The sequence below is a fragment of the Caretta caretta genome, chromosome 23 (genome assembly GCF_965140235.1).
Source record: "Caretta caretta isolate rCarCar2 chromosome 23, rCarCar1.hap1, whole genome shotgun sequence".
Taxonomy (NCBI): Eukaryota; Metazoa; Chordata; order Testudines; family Cheloniidae; genus Caretta; species Caretta caretta.
The window spans coordinates 11,040,014-11,065,332 of record NC_134228.1 but is presented as its reverse complement, the minus strand read 5'-3'; the positions used below and the strand labels follow the sequence as shown (position 1 = coordinate 11,065,332).

Genomic DNA, 25,319 nt, shown 5'->3' with positions numbered 1-25,319 from the left:
TTACCTAGCTGATGGGCACAAAGGAGCTGCAAATAATGAATACATCCGGTCAGCAAACAAGCTACTAGAAGACTCAGATTATGGCCCTTCAGGAAAGGGAGGTGAAAAAAACAAGTCAAGCCTGAAAATAAGGGGGACAGGTTAACCTTAAGGGGTGGGTGGGTGGGTGGGTGTGTGTACAGTGCTAAAATCTGAAGCTGTGTCTCAGCTATTACCTGAGAATAAACTTAAAGCTTGGTACAGCAGAGAAACTATTGCAAACTTGGTCTGTTGTACAAGAGGGGAAACTGAGGTACACCATCTCATGAATTTCATAAATGACCAGTGAGTGAGGTAATTCACTAGCCTGACTATAGAACAAAATAAGGACAGTCTGGAGGTAATTCTTCTGTTTTTCCTGCAAGTAGCAAGGACATTTGTAAAAGAAAGTGGTATTATTATTAAGCAATAATCTGTCCCCACCATGGGGAAGGAAATTGTTTCTTTTGTTTTTCAGACACTCTACAAGCAAGCTGGCGCCAGCGGGAAAAATAACCCAGAATACCATGGATCTATGTTTTGTGTTGTTTGTCTGTGGTGTTTGTCTTGTTGCTAGCATTGTTGTGTTTTAATGAACAGAAAACCTCATGATGTGGGTGGGGGATGGCTTCCAAAGGCTGACCCTGGGGGAAGATGTGTATGGGAATGCAAATTCTCAACTAGGAGGCTAGCACCTGTGTAATAGCTACCGTGGTACCTGGAAATGGAATGGCAACTAAGGTGGCCCCCACAAGCCCTATGGAAATAATGAGAAGGGGAGGAGCTCACTGGAAATCAATGGGGGTGTGTGTACAATAGTGTAAATTAATAGAAGATGTTCGGATGTGCCCCTCTCCTATGACTATAGAGGAGCGGGATCAATGGCCTATGCAAGGGGTGGACAATTGGGTGTACTGTGTATAAGGTGTTTTGCTGGGAATGTACATATTACTGGGGGCACAATTACACCAGCCCATAACCAAACTACACCCATCTACATGCTGCTATATGGACTTTGGTGCACAAATGGATCTGTGAATCTTATTGCTGTAAATAAGATTCCATACCAAGTGGTCAAGCTGGTTTGGACAATATCCCATTTCTCTGTGAACATTCAATGGACTTATGAAATGGACAAAAGCAAGCAAAACCTCCAGGGGCAGCTTGTTGCAACTGCCAGCAACTGGACACAAGATCGTGACCCCATCGAAGGAGGAGAGGCAGTGTTTTGGGGGTGTCTCGGATGTTGGACCATACTGCAGTGGTCAGGACTCAGTGTTGCTATGGATTTTGAATTGTTAACTGTACTTGTGTTACATTGCATAGGGAGATAACCTATAAGGAATGTAATAAGCCCTCCAAACCCTGCAGTGTACTAGACAACCCGGACCCAACCTTCTCAGGCCCACTCTAATGGGAAGTCTGGAACACTAATTGGAATAGGTGTGGTATGCCCGTATGAGAGAAGGTGCAGGGCACTATACTACACAAGGGGCAGTGGGACAAATGGAATATCGACACCTTCCACCTTGATGCCTGGCCCTATCAGGAAATGTGTCGCCATATGTCCTATGCTTTTCCAGGGATACCTGGGCAGGAGGATCCCAAAAGAAAAAGAAAAAAAAGGGGTGGAGTGTTAGGATATAGATATTCAGGCCTGTCTGCAAAGGCCTGTACTTTAAGAATTTAGGTGTATTCTTATCGCTTGGCTAGTTCTAGAGGTATAAAAGAAAGAAATCACTGTCTGCCGGTGTAAGGGCCTTCTCTTACTGTGACAGTTTGTGGCCCTGTGCTTAGGCTCAGGCCTTTGGCTAAGCAGCAGAGGCAGCCATAAGCTGGGAAGCGAACGGTCACATCCTCACATTCCAAACTAGTCACATTGAAATAAGGTGCTATTGGGCTGTTAGGCACTATCAGGACAGGATTGTATTCCTATCACCTCCAGAGAAAGGGAAGTGCCTAGAAAATGTAAAAGGAAACTTAGTTTGATAGCATCCTGTCTGGCAAGAACTCACTTATCAATAGCTGGGATGTGAAATCCTCACTTCTGTATTGTCTTGTCATTATAGTTCCCACTTTGCTGTTGTTTGTCTGTATAATCTCTGTCTGGTTCTGTGATTGTTCCTGTCTGCTGTATAATTAATTTTGCTGGGTGTAAACTAATTAAGGTGGTGGGATATAATTGGTTACATAATCATGTTACAATATGTTAGGATTGGTTAGTTAAATTTCAGGAAAATGATTGGTTAAGGTATAGCTAAGCAGAACTCAAGTTTTACTATATAATCTGTAGTCAATGAGGAAGTGACTGGGTGTGGGTGGGGGTGGGCATGTGGGTGTGTGAGATGGGAACAGGGAATGGGGGTAAGAAAAGTGGAATCATGTTTTGCTAAAGGGGGAAATGGGAATGGGAGTAAGGAAGTTGGAATCATGTTTGGCTAAGGGTAGGAATGGGAACAGGGACACAGGTGTAAGGCTCTGTGGTGTCAGAGCTGGGAAGGAGGATACTAAGAAAGGAAACTGGAATCATGCTTGCTGGAAGTTCACCCCAATAAACATCAAATTGTTTGCACCTTTGGACTTCGGGTATTGTTGCTCTCTGTTCATGCGAGAAGGACCAGGGAAGTAAGTGGGTGAAGGAATAAGCCCCTAACAGGTGGGACATCACAGGGGAAAAGGCAGGGCAGGGGAGGTTCCAGCACTCCTATTGGAGTGTCCAGTTTTTAAATATTACCCACTGTAATGCCAAATAAGACTGTTTTGTTTTAGACTAATGGACGTCTCTAATTTAAAGTAGGACTGTATTTAACCATCTCATCTGCTTTTCCGCTGACTTTGCTGACCTAGTCCACATGCCTGTTAACTTCGATGTGTGTTGTAGTGGACAAGATGGCGTAACTGATGGAGGATGGCTATAAATGACAACATGTAATTGATAAATCGCACAGGGCACGTTTGGCACAGCAGATGTGTTCTGTAATGAATGTCTCAGCATTGAGTAATGTATTGACGGATGTCCGAGTCATTAAGAGCTAATTATGGAGACAGATGGTCTCAGTACAGATACAGTAGTTATACCTTTCATTGGCTTATTGATTCAGTAAATTGATAATTTTCCAAATAAGATCAGAGCATGAGAAAAAAAGATTTTGAAGGATTTTCTTTCTCCAAAATCAGTATATAAGGCATGACTTTGGGGGCGTTAGAAGCGAAATGAAGTGAAACGCGATGCCTAATTTCTCCAGTTTTGGATTGGTATGTACGTTTCCTTTCTGTATTCTGTACAGTGCTGTATCAAGTATTTGATTGACTTTCTTAAATGACACTTCAACCAAATTAGCTATTTGACATCACGCCCTATTAAATCCGAACGTGCCAGGAAATCTGTGAAAACCTTGTCTATTTGATGTGTGCGTGCAATGGCTTAAAACCCCTGAGGACAGGGCTGGTGACGTTGAACTAATTTTGCCATCCCCTCTCTGAAAAAAACAGGGCATGAGTTTTGCAGATTCTGCAGCTCCGTGGCTCTTATTCATCCCTGCTATCAACTATTCCACTCTCTAATTAGGGGACTTATATGGCTGCTGTGAGTACTGGAGTGTCTCACAGTCTTTTAATGCTCTGATTCTTACAATTCCCCCTGTAAGGTAGGGCTGGGCTATTAGCCGCATTTCACTAAAGAGCAACCAAGGCACAGATCCTCAATGGTATTTAGGCACCGAGTTTCCCTTATGCTCAATGGATCTGGGCCTAGGTGACTCACCTGAGGTTGGGAGTTGAATTCAGGTCTCTGAAGTGCCAGGCCAAGACTGTGACCGCTGCAGCATGCTTCCTCCCCAAGAGGCCCGCTCCCCCCATCAGCGCCTCCTGATGGCCAGCTTTTAATTCTTACCTGGGGGGACTCGGATGCAGCACCCTCTCTCATCTCGCACGGGTTCATCCCGCTCCACGTTGTACTGGATGAACTCGAAGGGCGCGAGCATCTGGAGAGCAACGGGGCAACAAAGACGGAAATCAGCTGGAAAAATGACACCAGCATCCCTCATGTGCCCATTATCAGGATCTGCCACCTTCCCTCCCCCCAGCCAGTGATTCCGTCTGGTCCTCGAGTGATTTTCACCTGCACGCAGCCCCACAGCTGTGCGACTGCAGCTATCAAAATGTTGTGTTTTGATTTGGGGCGTATTGTAAAAATTCCAAAGTGAATTAAACTAAACCTAATTAAGGCCACTTTCATTCTGAATAACAGCACCCACACAGGGATTTAATGTAGTTTAACTAATCCACATCAAATTCACACCTCTAGTTAGTTCGGATTAATTTTCCTGGATGTCCATGTGTAGGTGAGCCTTCAGTTTAGTTTAATTCCCTTCCAAAGTGAATAAAGGCAAGACAAATCTAGCCCTGGTCTACACTAGGACTTTAGGTCGAATTTAGCAGCGTTAAATCGATGTAAACCTGCACCCGTCCACACAGTGAAGCCCTCTATTTCGACTTAAAGGGCTCTTAAAATCGATTTCCTTACTCCACCCCTGACAAGCGGATTAGCGCTTAAATCGACGTTGCCGGCTCGAATTTGGGGTACTGTGGACACAATTCGATGGTATTGGCCTCCGGGAGCTATCCCAGAGTGCTCCATTGTGACCGCTCTGGACAGCACTCTCAACTCAGATGCACTGGCCAGGTAGACAGGAAAAGAACCGCGAACTTTTGAATCTCATTTCCTGTTTGGCCAGCGTGGCAAGCTGCAGGTGACCATGCAGAGCTCATCAGCACAGGTGACCATGATGGAGTCCCAGAATCGCAAAAGAGCTCCAGCATGGACTGAACGGGAGGTACAGGATCTGATCGCTGTATGGGGAGAGGAATCCGTGCTATCAGAACTCCGTTCCAGTTTTCAAAATGCCAAAACCTTTGTCAAAATCTCCCAGGGCATGAAGGACAGAGGCCATAACAGGGATCCGAAGCAGTGCCGCGTGAAACTTAAGGAGCTGAGGCAAGCCAACCAGAAAACCAGAGGGGCGAACAGCCGCTCTGGGTCAGACCCCCAAACATGCCGCTTCTATGATGAGCTGCATGCCATTTTAGGGGGTTCAGCCACCACTACCCCAGCCGTGTTGTTTGACTCCTTCAATGGAGATGGAGGCAATACGGAAGCAGGTTTTGGGGACGAAGAAGATGATGATGAGGAGGAGGTTGTAGATAGCTCACAGCAAGCAAGCGGAGAAACCAGTTTTCCCGACAGCCAGGAACTGTTTCTCACCCTAGACCTGGAGCCAGTACCCCCCGAACCCACCCAAGGCTGCCTCCTGGACCCAGCAGGCGGAGAAGGGACCTCTGGTGAGTGTACCTTTTAAAACACTATACATGGTTTAAAAGCAAGCATGTGAAAGGATTACTTTGCCCTGGCATTTGCGGTTCTCCTAGATGTAGTCCTAAAGCCTTTGCAAAAGGTTTCTGGGGAGGGCAGCCTTATTGCGTCCTTCATGGTAGGACACTGTACCACTCCAGGCCAGTAACACGTACTCGGGAATCATTGTAGAACAAAGCATTGCAGTGTATGTTTGCTGGCATTCAAACAACATCCGTTCTTTATCTCTCTGTGTTATCCTCAGGAGAGTGAGATATAATTCATGGTCACCTGGTTGAAATAGAGTGCTTTTCTTCAGGGGACACTCAGAGGAGCCCATTCCTGCTGGGCTGTTTGCCTGTGGCTAAACAGAAATGTTCCCCGCTGTTAGCCACAGGGAGGGGGGAAGGTTGAGGGGGTAGTCACGCGGTGAAAGGGGGCAAAATGCGACCTTGTAACAAAAGCACATGTGCTATGCATGTAATGTTAACAGCAAGGTTTACCCTGAAAGACTGTAGCCACTGTTTTATAAAATGTGTCTTTTTAAATACCGCTGTCCCTTTTTTTTTTCTCCACCAGCTGCATGTGTTTCAATGATCACAGGATCTTCTCCTTCCCAGAGGCTAGTGAAGCTTAGAAAGAAAAAAAAACGCACTTGCGATGAAATGTTCTCCGAGCTCATACTGTCCTCCCACACTGACAGAGCACAGACGAATGCGTGGAGGCAAATAATGTCAGAGTGCAGGAAAGCACAAAATGACCGGAAGGAGAGGTGGCGGGCTGAAGAGAGTAAGTGGCGGGCTGAAGAGAGTAAGTGGCGGGCTGAAGACAGGGCTGAAGCTCAAATGTGGCGGCAGCGTGATGAGAGGAGGCAGGATTCAATGCTGAGGCTGCTGCAGGACCAAACCAGTATGCTCCAGTGTATGGTTGAGCTGCAGCAAAGGCAGCTGGAGCACAGACGGCCACTGCTGCCCCTCTGTAACCAACCGCCCTCCTCCCCAAGTTCCATAGCCTCCACACCTACACGCCCAGGAACGCGATGGGGGGGCCTCCGGCCAACCAGCCACTCCACCACAGAGGATTGCCCAAAAAAAAGAAGGCTGTCATTCAATAAATTTTAAAGTTGTAAACTTTTAAAGTGCTGTGCTTAAAGTGCTGTGTGGCATTTTCCTTCCCTCCTCCACCACCCCTCCTGGGCTACCTTGGTAGTCATCCCCCTATTTGTGTGATGAATGAATAAAGAATGCATGAATGTGAAGCAACAATGACTTTATTGCCTCTGCAAGCGGTGATTGAAGGGAGGAGGGGCGGGTGGTTAGCTTACAGGGAAGTAGAGTGAACCAAGGGGCGGGGGGTTTCATCAAGGAGAAACAAACAGAACTTTCACACCGTAGCCTGGCCAGTCATGAAACTGGTTTTCAAAGCTTCTCTGATGCGTACCGCGCCCTCCTGTGCTCTTCTAACCACCCTGGTGTCTGGCTGCGCGTAACCAGCAGCCAGGCGATTTGCCTCAACCTCCCACCCCGCCATAAACGTCTCCCCCTTACTCTCACAGATATTGTGGAGCAAACAGCAAGCAGTAATAACAGTGGGAATATTGGTTTCGCTGAGGTCTAAGCGAGTCAGTAAACTGCGCCAGCGCGCCTTTAAACGTCCAAATGCACATTCTACCACCATTCTGCACTTGCTCAGCCTGTAGTTGAACAGCTCCTGACTACTGTCCAGGCTGCCTGTGTACGGCTTCATGAGCCATGGCATTAAGGGGTAGGCTGGGTCCCCAAGGATACATATAGGCATTTCAACATCCCCAACAGTTATTTTCTGGTCTGGGAATAAAGTCCCCTCCTGCAGCTTTTGAAACAGACCAGAGTTCCTGAAGATGCGAGCATCATGCACCTTTCCCGGCCATCCCACGTTGATGTTGGTGAAACGTCCCTTGTGATCCACCAGAGCTTGCAGCACTATTGAAAAGTACCCCTTGCGGTTTATGTACTCGGCGGCTTGGTGCTCCGGTGCCAAGATAGGGATATGGGTTCCGTCTATAGCCCCACCACAGTTAGGGAATCCCATTGCAGCAAAGCCATCCACTATGACCTGCACATTTCCCAGGGTCACTACCCTTGATATCAGCAGATCTTTGATTGCGTGGGCTACTTGCATCACAGCAGCCCCCACAGTAGATTTGCCCACTCCAAATTGATTCCCAACTGACCGGTAGCTGTCTGGCGTTGCAAGCTTCCACAGGGCTATCACCACTCGCTTCTCAACTGTGAGGGCTGCTCTCATCTTGGTATTCATGCGCCTCAGGGCAGGGGAAAGAAAGTCACAAAGTTCCATGAAAGTGCCCTTACGCATGTGAAAGTTTCGCAGCCACTGGGAATTGTCCCAGACCTGCAACACTATGCGGTCCCACCAGTCTGTGCTTGTTTCCCGAGCCCAGAATCGGCGTTCCACATCATGAACCTGCCCCATTAGCACCATGATGCATGCATTGGCAGGGCCCATGCTTTCAGAGAAATCTGTGTCCATGTCCTGATCACTCACGTGACCGCACTGACGTCGCCTCCTCGCCCGGTATCGCTTTGCCAGGTTCTGATGCTGCATATACTGCTGGATAATGTGCGTGGTGTTTAATGTGCTCCTAATTGCCAAAGTGAGCTGAGCGGCCTCCATGCTTGCCTTGGTATGGCGTCCGCACCGAAAAAAGGCGCGGAACGATTGTCTGCCGTTGCTCTGATGGAGGGAGGGGCGACTGACGACACGGCTTACAGGGTTGGCTTCAGGGAGCTAAAATCAACAAAGGGGGTGCCTGTACATCAAGGAGTATTTCAGGCAGGACTGCACAGAGGGTTCCAATAAGAAATGGTGCACCTAAGTTATCGTTCTTATTGGAACAAGGTTAGCCTGGCCTCTGATTGATACATGGCTAGATTTACCTCGCTGCACCTTCTCTGTGAGTGACTGCAGTGTGATCTAGAGGAATGAGTTCCCTAGACAGGGGAGGAGGCAAATGAGTACAAAACAAATCTGGTCTATGTCTTGTTCTGACCCACTCCATCTATCTTTTACATCTTTGGCTGGCAGCAGACGGTGCAGAAGGACTGCATGCCATCCACATCTCATGGCTGCTCGGCAGAAGATGGTACAGTACGACTGCTAGCCATCTTCATCTCTTGCCTGCCTGGCAGAAGATGGTACAATACGACTGCTAGCAATCCTCATCTCTTGCCTGCCTGGCAGAAGATGGTACAGTACGACTGCTAGCAGTCCGTATCGCCTGCCCGCTCACCATAAGACGGTTCAATAGGACTGACTGCAGGACTAAAGAGAATGACCTGGTCAAGTCACTCCAAATTTAGTCCCTGCACCCATGTCTGCCCAGGCGCTCCCAGCCGACGTGGCCAGGAGCACCTCGGACACGACGAGGACGACTACCAGTCGTATTGCACCGTCTGCTGCCAGAAGGCAATGGGTTGCTGCTACTGTGCAGCAAAGCCGTACCGCGTCTGCCAGCACCCAGGAGACATAGGGTGACGGTTACCTGAGCGGGCTCCATGCTTGCCGTGGTATGGCGTCTGCACAGGTAACTCAGGAAAAAAGGCGCGAAATGATTGTCTGCCCTTGCTTTCACGGAGGGAGGGAGGGAACGGGGGCCTGACGATATGTACCCAGAACCACCCGCGACAATGTTTTAGCCCCATCAGGCATTGGGATCTCAACCCAGAATTCCAATGGGCAGCGGAGACTGCGGGAACTGTGGGATAGCTACCCACAGTGCAACGCTCCGGAAGTCGACTCTAGCCTCGGTACTGTGGAAGCGCTCCGCCGAGTTAATGCACTTAATGCACTTAGAGCATTTTCTGTGGGGACACACACACTCGAATATATAAAACCGATTTCTAAAAAACCGACTTCTATAAATTCGACCTTATTCCATAGTGTAGACAGGCTACAGTACTTTAATTCTGAATGAAAGTGTCTACACAGTGTCTTAATCTGGTTTAACTAATCCTCTTTAATTCAGATTACATGCCTCCATGGAGATGAACACTAATACATCATTGACTATGGTCTATGGCCAATGAATCACACTGATTAGCGTGGGTTGACCATTGTAGGGGAAGCAGAATAGCATTCCTCACCTTGTGGACGAAGTTGACCCTTCCCACGGCTCCAATCTTCCCCGTGTAGTTAACAAACCCAGTGTTCCCCTCCGTGGCCCCATAGAACTCGCAGATGCAGATGGGCCCAAAGCGCTGGAGGAATTCCTTCCAGACCTCCACCCTCAGGCCATTACCCACAGCCAGCCGCACTTGGTGCTCTCGTTCGTTCTCCCTCTGCAAGGGAAACAGGGTGGGGTTCCAGGAGCGGCACAGAGAGGAGGCCAGGTCTCGCCCTGGGTCTCACGCTTGTTCAGGCAGCTACCAAGGGGCCCATGCACCATACATTCCCCCATGTAAGGGGCCAGTGGCAGCCATCCAGGGAGTGGGCGCTGAACATTCGCTTTCAATATCAGAAGAAAGAGAAACCCAGCCCCTTTATGTGGCAATAACAGCTGTGGGGCAACCACCCAAGGCAGCAGGCCACGTGGCAGGGCAGAGCTAGGATATGGGGCAATGAGAGGGAGGTTTCCTGGTTGCAAACGTGGGGGCTGGGCTGTGGGAGCAAAAAGCCAGGAGGAAAAGAGCAAGTGTGACTCTGGGATGAAGCAGGGATGGAGCTTCTTGGGCACAGAGCTCGCTGGAGGGGCAGACATGGGGATCTTGCAGCCAGGAAGCTGCCTGCTGCTGTTTGTTCCCACAGTGCTCAGGGAAACAGGACTTGGCATGTTTGTTTGTTGTGGGGGGTGGGGTTGGTGAATAAACAAGATCACACCGAGAATATCCCTGACTCGACTCATTGATTTATCATCCTCGCGGAAACACCCCTGTAAGACCCCGGACTGTGGCTAAAGTAGCAACGGTGCCACAGAAACCCTATTTTGAGGCCAAGACAAGCCAGAGCTCCAACGTGCTGCGTAGGACAAGGGACCTTAGCTAGGAACATAGAGGGCCTTACAGGTGAAATCTCCCCGTGCACATTTGACAGCTACCCTCTTGGCTGACACACCAGAGACTGAACCAGCGACCTCGGCACTAAAAGCAGAAGCTGCTACAGCTTAAGACTGTAACAGACTCATAGCCATTGTAGGTTGGCATGGGGGGGGGACACTTGTAACATACACTCACCAGTGGTTACACAGAGAACTGCCACCATAAGGCATCGATACCCCTTAAACCACTATTTTGACCATTCAGGTGGGACATACATGGCCTGATCTACATCGATGTCTGATTCACAGAGGGCCTATTACAGCTTCCACAGTCTGGCCCCTTTTGCTCAAGCTCTAGGAGATTCTGATTTTTAGCTCTGAAAAATCCCAGTGGAGTTGCTTGAAAAAAGTTTGTTCATTTGTTTACTGTTGGAAAAATGGCAAAAAATGTGACTACTGAAAAATTTCAGCGCAAGCCCAAATACTTCAGTTCTGAAATTTTGCTGTGGTGTTCATAGGACAGCTGCCTCTAGCTGGACTACATCTCCCATAATGCACCATGATGACAGAGGCGAGACCGTAGGTGCATCATGGGAGTCCCTGGTTGTTGTGCATCATGAGAAACATAGTTCAGGTGCCTGATACTCCCATTCTCCTCCACAGGTTGGGCTCCTTGGTTAGACTACGTCTCCGATGATGCATCATGATACCCCTCTTGGAGAGGGGAGGCAGTAGGTGCATCATGCGAGTTCCTGGTTTTAATGCATCATGGGAGATGTAGTCCACTGGAGAGCCTGACCTATAGAGGAAAATTGGAACAAGAAGCAACTAAACTATAACTCCCATGTGGCACCGTGGAAGCATTTCAGAATCAAAATATTTCAGTTTTCAGCTGAAATTTTTCGATTTTTGGGCTTGGTTTTTTTGACAAAAAATCCCAGTTTTCCACAGAAAGTAGACACTTTCTGTTAAAAAAATTTGCTTAGTCAAAAAAATAAATTTTTTCCATCAAAAAACAGTTTAGAGAGAACATTTTGTACCAGGCCTAACAATGGTTCATTCTCTGTAGTTGGTCAAGATGGTGGCCATCATAGGCCTTGAACTCATCTCTGAATTTTACCCTCAGGTGAAGGATTGGATAGGTATATAAAGGGTTAAATTAGATTGGCTAATGACTATATCACCCTTGCCAATTTGTGTCAAGAAGTTCTGGGAAGGCCTGGAGAAATCGTGTTGGAAATACTGAACTTAAAAAGCCCCAATTACCAGGGATTGTCCTAACCAGTTTTAGCAAAGAACGGAATTCAAGGAGCAGTGACAATAGTCACGTAGGTTCCAGTCAGGAGCGGTGGAAGCTCCCTACAAGTGGGGGACCCACTGGCGCCTGAACCATATGCCCGCCTCCACACCACCTTTTCCCCCCCGAGGTCTCGCCCTCTGCTCACTCCTCTTCGCCCTCTCCACCCCATCACTTGCCCTTGTGGCCAGTGGGAAGGATGGGGCATGGCTCCTGGCCCCCCCTGTTCCAGCACCCCTGGTTCCAATAGACAAGGCATAAAAAGGTGAACTCTTAAAACATTTGTTGCTGGTATCTGTCTGACCAGTTGGCACAAGCCAACGTGGGTTTAAACTAATTCTGTTATAAGTTGCCGATCAAAACTTATCACTGCACATTATTGTATGGAGGTGATGACTGCCTAGGCATTTAAGGCTAGTTTGGAGCAGTTGTGGCCTTGGCCTTCTGGATTTAATAAAAGATTCTGTGGTTAAATTGGTGCCGTGTTGGTACCCTGTATTAATAATAATAACAACAACATGACATAGCGGACTCCATACCGCTTCACCCCACCTCCCCCATTGGGATTAGCAACCAAGGACAATCTAGCATCCCCTCCATTCCTGAGAAAGGCGTTGGGTTACCTTGGGCGCGTTGCACAGATAGCGCATCACCTCCCCTACATACTGGATCACAGAGACATGGTATCGCCGGCAGTCATCCCAGAACTGGGAGACGGAGAACTTGGGACGCAAGATGCAGGTGGCTCCTAGGGGAGAGGGAAGGAGAGGTGATGGGGGGCACGTGAGCCCCACTGAATAGAGCCTTTCCAGTCTACCCTAACCCAATAATGGCACTGAAGAGGCAATTGGTACATTGCTTATCCCACTGATTTGAATCGTCCAGCTATTGCCTTATGTTCTACCTGACAATTTGTTAAATCCACTTGTTGTATCTCCTCTTATACTCCTTGGGGCCGGGACCATCTCTTTGTTCTGTGTTTGTACAGCACCTAGCACAACAGAGCTACAACACCTAGGTGACACCTAAGCCCTTAGGTGACACCTAAGCCCTGGCTGGGATGATTTAACTGGGAATTGGTCCTGCTTTGAGCAGGGGGTTGGACTAGATGACCTTCTGGGGTCCCTTCCAACCCTGATATTCTATGATTCTATGATTCTATGACATCATAAAACAAACAATAATAATAATATGGCAGGAGTCACCAGGTGGCACTGCTGCGTATAGGCGTTTTCTTGGTGTTAGAGCAAATGGCTAGTCTTTGGAGACATGTTTGAATTATGGTTAGTTTTGTGAAGCAGTTTCTTTTTAGGGGAAGCTGTGAGTTTCTTTCTGACTAAAGCTGATTTTTGAGGCATAGTTAGTTGCTCCCAGTGCACCGATCATTGGTGGCAGGCTGAGATTTCTGAAAGAAAGGATTTCCCCTGCATGCTGACCACTGTTGTAATAATTGGGACTATAAATTTGTCCTATTTTTAAGCCCAACTGCAAAAAGTATGCATAAGTTCATAAAATGTCACAATAACCTACAATAACAAATGTCAGTGGGAAAAGGAAAACTGAGGTAGTCTAAACAAAAAGTCCCATGGAGATAACTCAAGGACTGTCTTAAAGTCATGCTTGGTAAACCCAGAAGATGTGGAACTGTCAATTAATGAACCAAAATTGTGTGTCAGAAACTAGGCCTAACTGGTGGTCAAAATAATGAGGGGATTGGCTGTTCCACTCATGACTCCCTTTGTGCATCCTTAAAGAAAGAGATTTGCGGTGGGGGAATAGAAAAAGAACGGATGGAGGCTATGTAGAAAGCTTCACCATCATGGCTGCCACCCCCACCATCTCCTGGGACATCTGGCCTCTGCCCTAATCCTCTCAGGTGTCCGGGTCAGAGAGAGGAACCCAGATGATATCACACCCATACTGGCTCCAGCTGAACCCCACACACAACCTGAGATGAAACGGGATCAGATTCGAACATCAGCGGCAATAACCACAGCTCCAGCCCACCTCAGCTAACGTAATCTCTTTTCCCCAGAAGGATAGTTACCATTTTTGGTACCATCGGAGAGACTGTCAGACAAGCGGTGTTCTCCTTTAAAACTCTCCAGATAAAGGAAAGGGGACAGGATGTGTTCACGTGAAAGCCCTACTCAATACTTTACATTTCAAAGGCATTAGCTGGTTTTCCTTCCTTTCTGTATCTTTAATAGCAGGTTAAAAAAAAATTGACAGTGCGTTTGCCGTGGCCCTAAGCGGGCTGAGCTCTCTGGATGCCAAACCCTGAATCTTGTTTAGCACTGTTTAATGTTGGACAGCGACTGGGTTGTGTTAACACCTTTGGCCCACATATTCCATCTAAATTAATACAACACCATCTCTGTGCAAGGCCTGGCATATATAATGTAAAAATAAACAACATGCCTTTAAGAATGTATCTCATCTAGTGGAAAGCCAAGCTGTGAGACTCTACAGCTTAAGAAACTTAAGGAACATAAGTATGGCCATCCTGGGTCAAACTATTGGTCCGTCAAGCCCAGTATCCTGTCCTCAGTGGCCAGTGCCAGATGCTTCGGGGGAATAAACAGAACAGGGCAATTATTGACTGATCCATCCCTTGTTGTCCAGTCCCAGCATCTGGCCATAACAGTCTTAGCCATCCTGGCTAATAGCCACTGATGGACCTCTCCTCCATGAACTTATCTAATTCTTTTTTAATCCATTTATGCCTTTGGCCACCCCTTGGCCGTGAGTTCCACAGGTTGACAACTGCGTTTTGTGAAGGAGTACTTGGCAAAGGGGTGACAATAACCTGAACAAACAGGTTTCACAGGAGCTAAATTCCACGTGGTTTAAACTTCACACTCAGAGAAGAGTTTTAGAGTCCAGCTCGGCAGAATTAGCAATAACTTAGGTGGGAAGGGAAGGGCCCGTCTCTTTGTTCCGTGACTGTACAGCGCCTAGCCCAGCGGGATTCTGGGCCACGGCTGGGGCTCAGGGTCATAGAGTTTTAAGCTGGAAAGGACCATCTGATCACCTCTCTGAGCTCCTGTATGTCACAGGGCCACCCACTCCACCAAGCACCTGCCTGCTAAACCCAACAACTGAAATGGGACCAGTATATTATAGCCCACAGGAGACATGGTGTGTGCCACAGGCAGAGAATAGGAGGGACCCTATGCAAGGCCCCACAATGGCAGTGCAATGGTTAAGTGAGATACACCCAGATAATTCTGGCATGTGAGCCACAAGCTGCAGTGGAAGGTGAAAAACCCCTAAGGTCCCTGCCAATCTGAGCTGGGGAAAAACTCCTTCCCCACCCCACCTAATGCAATCAGTTTAACCCTGAGCACGTGAGCAAGAACCATCCAGCCAAGCACCTGAGAGAGAGAATACTCAGTGCCACCTCAGAGCCCTGTCCTGTGTCCCATCTCCAGCTGCAGCCATCCCTGCTGCTTCAGAGGAAGGTGATAAAAACAAAACAACAGCAACAAAAAACAGAATACACTGGGGGGGAGGGGGACAAGGGGGTATCCTTTCCTGACCCCTGCCGCTGGTCGGTTGAGACCCTGAAGCATAACCTTTCAGGAGCATAAAACATAAACCGGCAGTGAGCCTCAACTCCTTCTGGGCAGCCGTCCCAGAACCTCACCCCTCTGATGGTTAGAAACCATCTTCTAATTTCCAGCCCAAATTTGTTCAAGGCCAGTTTATATCCATATCTAGACAATAATAATAAAAATTAAGACTTAAGAATGATGTTTCCTTCAAGATGACCTGACATGGGAAAAATGCACTTTTTTGCATATTTATCTATCTACCTAGCTATCTATCTATCCCCATCCACCCCATCTATCTATCTATCTGTCTCCATCCCCAACCACCTCTCCATCCATCCACCTCTCCCAGGGACGCATCCCTGCACCGTCCGTGTCTTTAGACCCGTGCCGACACTCTGTACATACCAACCTCCAAGCACCCTCCAAGTCCGATGAGCAGCGCAGCCGAGTGGTACAGCGGCAGAGGGGTGTAGATCACGTCCTTGGCTGTGACGCCACTTATGTATAACATGGTCACCATGTTGCACAGCTTCAAGTGGGTGATGATGGCAGCTTTCGGGAGTCCTTGTAGGACAAAGGGATTGCGTTTAGTGATACCTCGTGGGTTTTGTAGTGCTGTTACCTCATGGACCCCTTCTCCTTTATGAGCCAGGCTTCTTGGTTGAACTACATCTCCCATGATGCACCACAGCCAGGCATTCCCATGGTGCACCACTTCCCCTGTCAAGAGGGCATAGGTGCTGACTTTTATTTTTCCCTGTGGGTGCTCCACCCCTGTTCTGCCCTGAGGCCCCACCCCCTTTCCACCTCTTCCCCTGAGGCCCTACCCTCGCTCTACTTTGTCCTTCCCCTGCTCCACCCCCTCCCCTAAGGTGTCCCGCCCACTCACTTCTCTCCACCCTCCCCCAAGCGCCTCCTGCTAGCCACCAAACAGCTGATTGGCGGCACCACCGGACAGCTGTGGCTGGTGGGTGCTGAGCACCCGCTATGTTTTTTCTGTGGGTGCTTGAGCCCCTGAGCACCCATGGAGTCAGCGCCTATGCAAGTGGGGGCCTGAACTACAACTCCCATGAGGCACCGTGCTGGTATTTCAGAATAAAAATATTTGGTGCTTTGGCCAAAATATTTCAGTATTTGAATTTTCATTGGTCAAAATCAAAATTTGACTTTTTTTTTTTTTGCCAAAAATCATGAACAATTTAGAGGAAAACAATTTTTTTTTGTTTTCATCCCCAAAAAATTCCATTTTCCAACCCTCTCTAGTGCTGATCCATATTTTGAAACTGGAAACGGATGCCATTTCCCAAGATGCCAGCACTTATTCCTATTAAAGCATCTCCTGGTCCCTTAGGTAGCATGCAAAGTTTACTGATGCAGAAGACTCCTGTTTAGGGCTGAGGGGAAACACGTTTTTTCCTCCCATGAAAACTGTCAGCAATTTGAAAAGTACTCCTGTCCCAAGCTTTCAAAATATCAACAAAAAATTATGAACCAAAAATTTTAAAAAATTGGTTCCAAGGAAATTAAAATTCCATCTTGACGAGTTCAAAACGTTTCATTCTGATGTTGACCTTTTCTTAACCTTTTGTGTGTGTGCAAAGTAAGGAATGTACCGGGAAAAAAAGCCGTTCCTGTGGCGTATTGAAAATTGTGTTAAAATTGCAAACTCTCTCTTTAAGTGTTACGGGGTTTCCTGCTTTCAGTGTAGGGGGGGTCTGTAGGGAAGCGTGCAATTTGGAGCTTGAGCAAGCAGCCTGAAAAAGGCCAGACTAGAGCCAGGTGAGATGAGCTGGGCCTGTCTTCCTCTGTCTCTCTCTGCTTTTGGTTCTTGCGTGTTCTCGGTCTGCATTCTACGAAATAACGTTGTGTGATGCTGCACATTTCCCAATCATCTCGAGTGCTGATCAACATTTTACATCCAGAGACGGCCGCCCTCTTCCAAGATGGCTGTGCTTTTCCTATTACGAGAATCCTGAATGCCATCTCTTGTCCCTTTTCCTATTAATGGGCTTGGCAAAATTTGGGTTTTTTTAATCATGTTGACAGAGGTTTATTTTTAAGCATTTTTAAATTTTTTTTATTGATTTAAATTTTCACAGTTGCACAAAAATTATGGGTTTTAAGCATCTTCATTTGATTTTTTTATCAATTTAAATTTTCATAGTTGTGGGAAATTAGGGGCTGACTTTTGTTTTTGCCAGTGGGTGCTCCTCTCCGCCCCACTCTGAGAGCAGTGGGCAGGGCCTCGGGGGGAAGAAGGCGAGCAGGGGTGGGGCTTCGGCGCTGAGCGCAGGAGGAGCAGTGGGCGGGGCCCCACGCCGGGGCCCACAAAAGATTAATCCAGCCCTGGGGGTGCTGAGCACCCCCTATTTTCTTAGATAGGTGCTTGAGCCCAGGAGCACCCACAGAGTCAGCACCTATGGGCAGTCAGACAAAAGGCGGGTCAGACCACAATTATTTATTGGCAACAGATGCTAAGATTCAAAAACTTTAAAGCTTTATAACCATTCAAAGACAAACTGTCAGCATCACATGTCAACATGCACAAAGGAAATATCCTTAAATCAAACTCGACTGCATTTTCAAGCAGCATTTTTCATACTTTGCCAATCTGACAATTATCAGTGGAAATATTGTTTGCTCGGCTTGGGCCTGTATGATGAAATTGACATTTGTCGACATTTACCAATAAACATCTAATCATACAAATGATTGACTGGAAGGGACCTCCATAGTCCAGTCCCCTGTGCTGAGGAAGGACTAAGTATTATCTAGACCATCCCTGAGAGGTGTTTGTCCAACCTGTCCTTAAAAACCTCCAACGATGGATATTCGGATACCACAACCTCCATAGGTAATTTATTCCAGTGTGTAACTATCCTGACAGTTAGGAAGATTTCCCTAATGTCCAACCTAAACCTCCCTTGCTGCAATTTAAGCCCATTGCTTCTGGTCCTATCCTCAGAGGATAAAGGTAACAAAGGTATCACACTCCTCTTTATAACAACAATCTTTCCAAGCCTACTTAACCGCCAGGTACAGCTGCTCAGCACTCCCATCACAACTCCCCTCCTCACCTGTGGTGCCCGAGGTGTAAATGTAGAGTGCGGTGGATTTGCTGGTGACATTGGCTCGGAAAGCGACGGGGATCGGCTCCTCGGATGCGGCATCTATCTGGCCCTGGAGAGGCTCCACGCCAGTGGTGGGGGACTCGGCGCTCAGGTAGAAAACCCGGAGCCCTTTCTGTTGCAGGCTGGGCAGAATGTCCTCAATAGCGGCTTTGAGGTCTGAAGAGGGGGTGAGAAAGGCGTTTTTCCCCCCTGAGGAACGCGGATCACTGCATCACATTCACCCAGAGGCGTATGGAGACACAGAGACAGCTGTGCACGCCAGTGCAGGCGCACACAGATACACACACAAACGCGGGACACAGCACACGCATGCAGAGGCACACTGTGACACACTGTACCCCATGTTCCCCCCGTACCCCCGTGTTCACCACCGCGAGATGGCCAGGGGATGGTTTGTACACAGCATGCCTCGTGAGGTGTCATGGGCAAAGCCTGAACTGAATGAACCTCATTATCCTGTTGAAAGGCATGTGTGTCATCCTTGGGCATGAAGCTGTGAGAAAGGGCCAGCCCCTCAGAGAGGACAGAGAAACGGCAAACACAGAGGCCGTACATGCCAAAGCTCATGTTGATCAGGAATGGAGGAAGCTCCCTAAAAGTGGGGAGCCACCGTCGCCTGAACCCCATCTCCACCCTCATGCCACCCCATCTCCCTGAGTCCTGCCCCCCACATCAGCCCTCCTCCGCCAAGTCCTGCCCCTGCACTGCTCCTTCTCCCTGAGCCCTGCCCCCCGCACCACCCCCACCTGAGGCCTCACCCCCACACTTCCCATTCCCCCCCGAGCCCCTACCCGCACCCCACCCCTCCCCCCAAGGCCCCACCCCACCCCTCCTCCCCCAAGGCCTGCTCCTGCACTGCCCCTTCTCCCTGAGCCCTGTCCCCTGCACCACCCCTCTCCCCGCCCCTGTTCGCTCCTGTCCAACCCTCCCCACCCCATCGCTCACCCTTACGGCCCCGTAAAAAGTGATGGGGCCCTGCCCCCCATCCCCTGCATTCTAGTGCCCCTGAGTAGACAAAAGGCGCAAGCAACAAAGTGCAATTCATAATGAAGAAAATGGTCAGCAGCTCACGTCCCCCATGAGACCGCATGGATGACACCGCATGGATTTTTCCAGCCCCTGGAGAAAAGCATAAATGAGGGACAGCGACATCACCGTGGCCTGCCTCTTCCCCCATCTCTACACAGGGAAGCAAGATCGCCTGGAAAACAAAGAGCTCCCCATTGAGACTTTGGTAGGGGCTGGACCTACCTGGAAGGCGTTCCACTTAGCATGGACTGCTGTGATGTTTTGGGGGAGAGAAATCTCTTGCTTTTAGAATGATAAGCCTGGTAAAGTTTAGGCTTTAGGTTGTGGTTTTGCTATTTTATTTCCTTTTGTAACCAGTTCTAATCTTCTATGCCACTGCCCCTTAAAAACTTAAAATCCCTGTTTCTCTAGTTAATTCACTTCTTCTGATGTCGAATCTAAACCAGTGAGTTTTTCTAAGTGTTTGGGGGATTTGCTCATGTCCACTACCCTTTGAAGAAGTAGCGAACTAATGAATGAGCTTGCATTGATCAAGGAAGTCTTGAGCAGTGTAAGACACACATTTCCGGGGGGCAAGGCTGGGGGAACTTGCTCCCTGTAGTGCAGTTGATGAGTGGCTGGACGCGTTTTCATGTAACTTTGCTAGGTGTGTGTCTGCATGCTGCTCTCTGAGTGAACAGAGCCTGGTGGGATTTGCTGTTCAGTAGCGTAGCAGCGTAGGAGACACCCTGGCCAGGAGAGTTAAAGAGGGTGCGGGGGTTCCACAGTCCAGGGACATGTCACACACACGCAGATACAAAGTTCAACACACATCTATACCTAACTCAGGCACAGACACATACACAAGGGCACCAGAAAAATACACCAAGTCAACCACGTTGACTCCAAGGGAGCAGGGCCAATTCACACCAATGGAGTGACACTGATTTACACCACCTAGGGATCTAGCTCATTTTATTGATGGGGAAACTGAGGCACAGAGTAGGGACATGAGTCATCCCAAACCACACAGCAAGTCAGGGCTAGAACTGTGATAGAGTCCAGGGCTCCGAGGCCCTGGCCCTGTGTAGGCATCTACAGATAGATGTAAAGGCCTAAATTGAGACCCTTGGGGTTGAAAATTATGGCTCTAAATTATTGAGCCAATGGTTACAGGTGCTGCATGCAGGATCAGTTCGTGATAAGGGGGAAGAAGGGGTCCATTTGCATCCATCCCGGGGTGCACCTGTTTTTTGGTTCTTGTGAGTTATCATTCTGGCTTCTAAGAAATAAAAGTTGTGTTACATTGCAGCCTTCCAGCAAAAGAATTTTATACTTTTATCTAACTTCTCAGTGTCTGTGCTGTGAACACAACAATGTTCCCTCTCTGGGCCTCATCTTCCCCTCCCACCTCTTGTTTATGTAGAGAGTCAGCTGTTTGGGGCAGGGACTGTCCCTGTGGAGTCTCCATCACTGACAATTTTTAAATCAAGCTGGGATGTTTTTCTGAAAGATCTGCTCCAGGGGTACTGTGGGGACGTCCTCTGGCCCGTGCTAGACAAGAGGCCAGACTAGAGGCTCACAATGGTCCCGCCTGGCCTTGCAATCCATGCATGCAGGCTTGATCTCATCCGGAGTCTCTCTGGGGGCTCCTGAGATAACAACCATGGGAGGAAGAAAAAGCAGCTTTTTCCCTATTGCACGGGGCTAATTCCCAGATCAAAGCCAGCATTAGATTTGCCCTCTGCCTTTTACTGTTGATTCTAACTACACCAGGAAGATTCCGGCAGGGGAGTGTCCTAAGCCCCTGGTAGCTAGGGAAGGGGGTGTCTGCTTATCGCTTTATGATCCTTCTTTTATAGATGTCCCATTATCCTGATCCTTATCAGCACCACGTCTCATCTGAGCCTCAGGATGATTAACTAGACGTCCTTTCTCCCTGCTGATCTTGCAAACACACAAAGAAACCTTTCACAGAGCTTGTCCTTAGGCATTTATATGGCACTAATTCACTAGGGGCCTCTTGTAGGTCTCCCATTGACTTCAGATGGGGCAGAGATAGCTATCGGGGACCTACAGATCACGGAGAGATTTGAACCCTCATTGCTGGTGCCAGGGAGCCAAGGATTAAAAACGCATGGGAACAGACTTACAGCTTGCCTGGGTGTATGATTAATTGTATTCCACCAAGGTTAGGAGAGCCTGGGATGAGAGTTACTTGGAAAGTGCTGGATTATTCTCTGGCCCCGTGTTGTGTAAGAGGTCAGGGTCGATCTAGTGGCTCTTTCAGGCCAAGGGGGTTGTAAACCAGGCTGGAGGTTCAGCAGCAGTTTCACTGCAATGAGGCTTTCACCAAATTCAATAGGAATTTAAAGCTATCCATCCACTGGCCCTGGAGTTTGACAGCAAATCCCATTTTATGCTGCCTTGGCCATGTGCTGGAATTCTGACCAACTTCAGGCATCCTGTGGCCACCTCCCTGTCTCTGCAAGCAGGATCCCAGCATGCTGAGTGGAGAGCGCATCTGTTTAGCTTGGTACTTGGAGCCCACCCATGAGGCAGGGAAATGGCTTTTCATTGCTGTTTTGCAGCAGGGAAACTGAGGCACGCTGCAAGATCAAGGCCAGAATTTCCAGAACAGCTCCCCTCCCATCTATGAACAGCACACTGCACCAGCCAGGGGGAAGAGGGGTCAGGACACCTGGGTTCTATCCCTCAACTTTGCCCTGGACCTGCTGCATGAAGCTGGACAAATGTGGATGAGCTGTTTCCCCTTCTGCCCTTTGTCTCTCTAGACTAGGAGCTCTTTCAGACAGGAGCTGCCTCTAATTATGTACCCGTGCAGTGCCCAGCACAATAAAATATACTATCTAGGTCCGTTCACCAAGCAGTCTCAAAGCACTTCACAAAGATATCTTTATTCCCATTCCACACTTTGGGAAACTGAGGCACAGGGTGTGGAAGCCCAGGGCCAACCACCAAGCCAGTGTAGACCCCAGACCCCAGATCAGAGTTCAGGCCACTAGGCCACATAACCCAACAAGACCCTGATCTGACGAGACCCTCTACCTGCTACCATAACAATTGTAATTTAGGCCTTAAAGATAAGAGGCCAGATTTTCAATGGTGGGACTAGTGTAAAAATCTGCTCATGAGTCTCACAACTGGGAGCTCTGCTGGATGCATATGAGAAAAAACACCCTTGCTGAGATGCCAAAGCTCAGATCCCCAAAGATATTTCAGACACCTAACTCCTGTCGGTTTCAACCTTTGAGGCTCTGGGTCCTTTGTGAAATTTTGCCCCTCTCCAGAATCTGAGCAATAGCTAGGAACCAGACAGGAGTTTTCCAGGTCCCAGCCCAACACCTTAACAACAGCTGGGCGAATAACCAATTTTTTGGGTTCTTTGGCAATTTTGGAAAGTTGAAGGGAGAAAGAAAATCATTTGGGATCAGCCCAAAGCCAAAAGTTTTCAAAGTTTCAGATGACACGAAAGCAGAGGCAAAAATTGTTTCAAGTGGGATGAAAGGTTTAGTCTCAATCTGAAGCGCTTTTAGGCTTTCAATAAACAAAATGAAAAGGAAAGACAATTTGGAAGCAAAAAGTCGTTTCCAACCAAACGCTCCAAACAGTTTGTTTGAACCTTTTCCAAACAAAACATTGCAATTTGTTGGGCTGGAAATGACTTTTTCATCTAAAAACTTCCTTTCCTTTTAATTGTATGTCTCAATCTTTTTCAGAATGCTTCCCCCCCGCCTCCTCCCTCCCCCCCCAAAAAGAAGCAATTTGATGAAATCAAAACAAATTCCTGCAGTCACAGAGTCATAGAAATGTAGGACCAGAACCAGTCACAGAAATGTAGGACCATAGAAATGTAGGACTCAGCCAGCATGGATTCACCAAGGGAAGGTCATGCCTGACTAATCTAATTGCCTTTTAGGATGAGATTACTGGTTCTGTGGATGAAGGGAAAGCAGTGGATGTATTGTTTCTTGACTTTAGCAAAGCTTTTGACACGGTCTCCCACAGTATTCTTGTCAGCAAGTTAAGGAAGTATGGGCTGGATGAATGCACTACAAGGTGGGTAGAAAGCTGGCTAGATTGTCGGGCTCAACAGGTAGTGATCAATGGCTCCATGTCTAGTTGGCAGCCGGTATCAAGTGGAGTGCCCCAAGGGTCGGTCCTGGGGCCGGTTTTGTTCAATATCTTCATAAATGATCTGGAGGATGGTGTGGATTGCACTCTCAGCAAATTTGCGGATGATACTAAACTGGGAGGAGTGGTAGATACGCTGGAGGGGAGGGATAGGATACAGAAGGACCTAGACAAATTGGAGGATTGGGCCAAAAGAAATCTGATGAGGTTCAATAAGGATAAGTGCAGGGTCCTGCACTTAGGACGGAAGAACCCAATGCACCGCTACAGACTAGGGACCGAATGGCTAGGCAGCAGTTCTGCGGAAAAGGACCTAGGGGTGACAGTGGACGAGAAGCTGGATATGAGTCAGCAGTGTGCCCTTGTTGCCAAGAAGGCCAATGGCATTTTGGGATGTATAAGTAGGGGCATAGCGAGCAGATCGAGGGACGTGATCGTTCCCCTCTATTCGACATTGGTGAGGCCTCATCTGGAGTACTGTGTCCAGTTTTGGGCCCCACACTACAAGAAGGATGTGGATAAATTGGAGAGAGTCCAGCGAAGGGCAACAAAAATGATTAGGGGTCTAGAACACATGACTTATGAGGAGAGGCTGAGGGAGCTGGGATTGTTTAGCCTGCAGAAGAGAAGAATGAGGGGGGATTTGATAGCTGCTTTCAACTACCTGAAAGGGGGTTCCAAAGAGGATGGCTCTAGACTGTTCTCAATGGTAGCAGATGACAGAACGAGGAGTAATGGTCTCAAGCTGCAGTGGGGGAGGTTTAGATTGGATATTAGGAAAAACTTTTTCACTAAGAGGGTGGTGAAACACTGGAATGCGTTGCCTAGGGAGGTGGTAGAATCTCCTTCCTTAGAGGTTTTTAAGGTCAGGCTTGACAAAGCCCTGGCTGGGATGATTTAACTGGGAATTGGTCCTGCTTCGAGCAGGGGGTTGGACTAGATGACCTTCAGGGGTTCCTTCCAACCCTGATATTCTATGATTCTATGATAGGACTGGAAGGGACCTCAAGAGGTCATCTAGTCCAGTCCCCTGCACTCAAGGCAGGCCTAAGTAATAACTAGATCATCCCTGACAGGTGTTTGTCCAACCTGCTTTTAAAAACCTCCAGTGACGAAGATTCCACAACCTTCGTGGGCAATTTATTCCTGTGCTTAACCACCCTGACAGGAAGTTTTTCCTAATGTCCAACCTAAACCATCCTTGCTGCATTTTAAGCCCATTGCTTCCTGTCCTATCCTCAGAGGTTAACGAGAACAATTTTTCACCCTCTTCTTTTTAACTGTCTTTTATGTAATTGAAATCTGTTATCATGTCCCCTCTTCTCTAGACTAAACAAACCCTGTTTTTTCAATCTTCCCTCAAAAGTCATGTTTTCTAGATCTTTAATAATTTTTTTGCAAAAAGAAAAGGAGTACTTGTGGCACCTTAGAGACTAACCAATTTATTTGAGCATAAGCTTTCGTGAGCTACAGCTCACTTCATCGGATGCACACAAGCTTATGCTCAAATAAATTGGTTAGTCTCTAAGGTGCCACAAGTACTCCTTTTCTTTTTGCGAATACAGACTAACACGGCTGCTACTCTGAAACCAATAATTTTTTTGTTGCTCTTCTCTGGACTTTCTCCAATTTGTCCACATCTGCCCTGAAACGTGGTGCCCAAAACGGGACACAATACTCTAGTTGAGGCCTAATCAGCGAGGAGTAGAGCAGAAATGTTTGGGCAAAGTTGAAACTAGACAAAATCAGACTGGAAAGAAGGCTTCTGCAC

The 25,319-nt window shown here is 48.0% G+C and overlaps 1 protein-coding gene across 1 annotated transcript in view; it reads right to left on the bottom strand.

Moving 5' to 3' along the window:
* SLC27A5 (solute carrier family 27 member 5) overlaps positions 1-25,319 on the bottom strand; it is a 49,644-nt gene that overhangs the window by 19,754 nt on the left and 4,571 nt on the right. The window contains exons 2-6 of the mRNA XM_048832577.2: positions 18,332-18,541; positions 15,660-15,818; positions 12,321-12,445; positions 9,511-9,705; positions 3,911-4,001 (exon numbers count right to left, since the gene is read on the bottom strand). Coding sequence (XP_048688534.1) covers positions 3,911-4,001; positions 9,511-9,705; positions 12,321-12,445; positions 15,660-15,818; positions 18,332-18,541 — 780 coding nt within the window. The remainder of the gene's footprint in view (positions 1-3,910; positions 4,002-9,510; positions 9,706-12,320; positions 12,446-15,659; positions 15,819-18,331; positions 18,542-25,319) is intronic.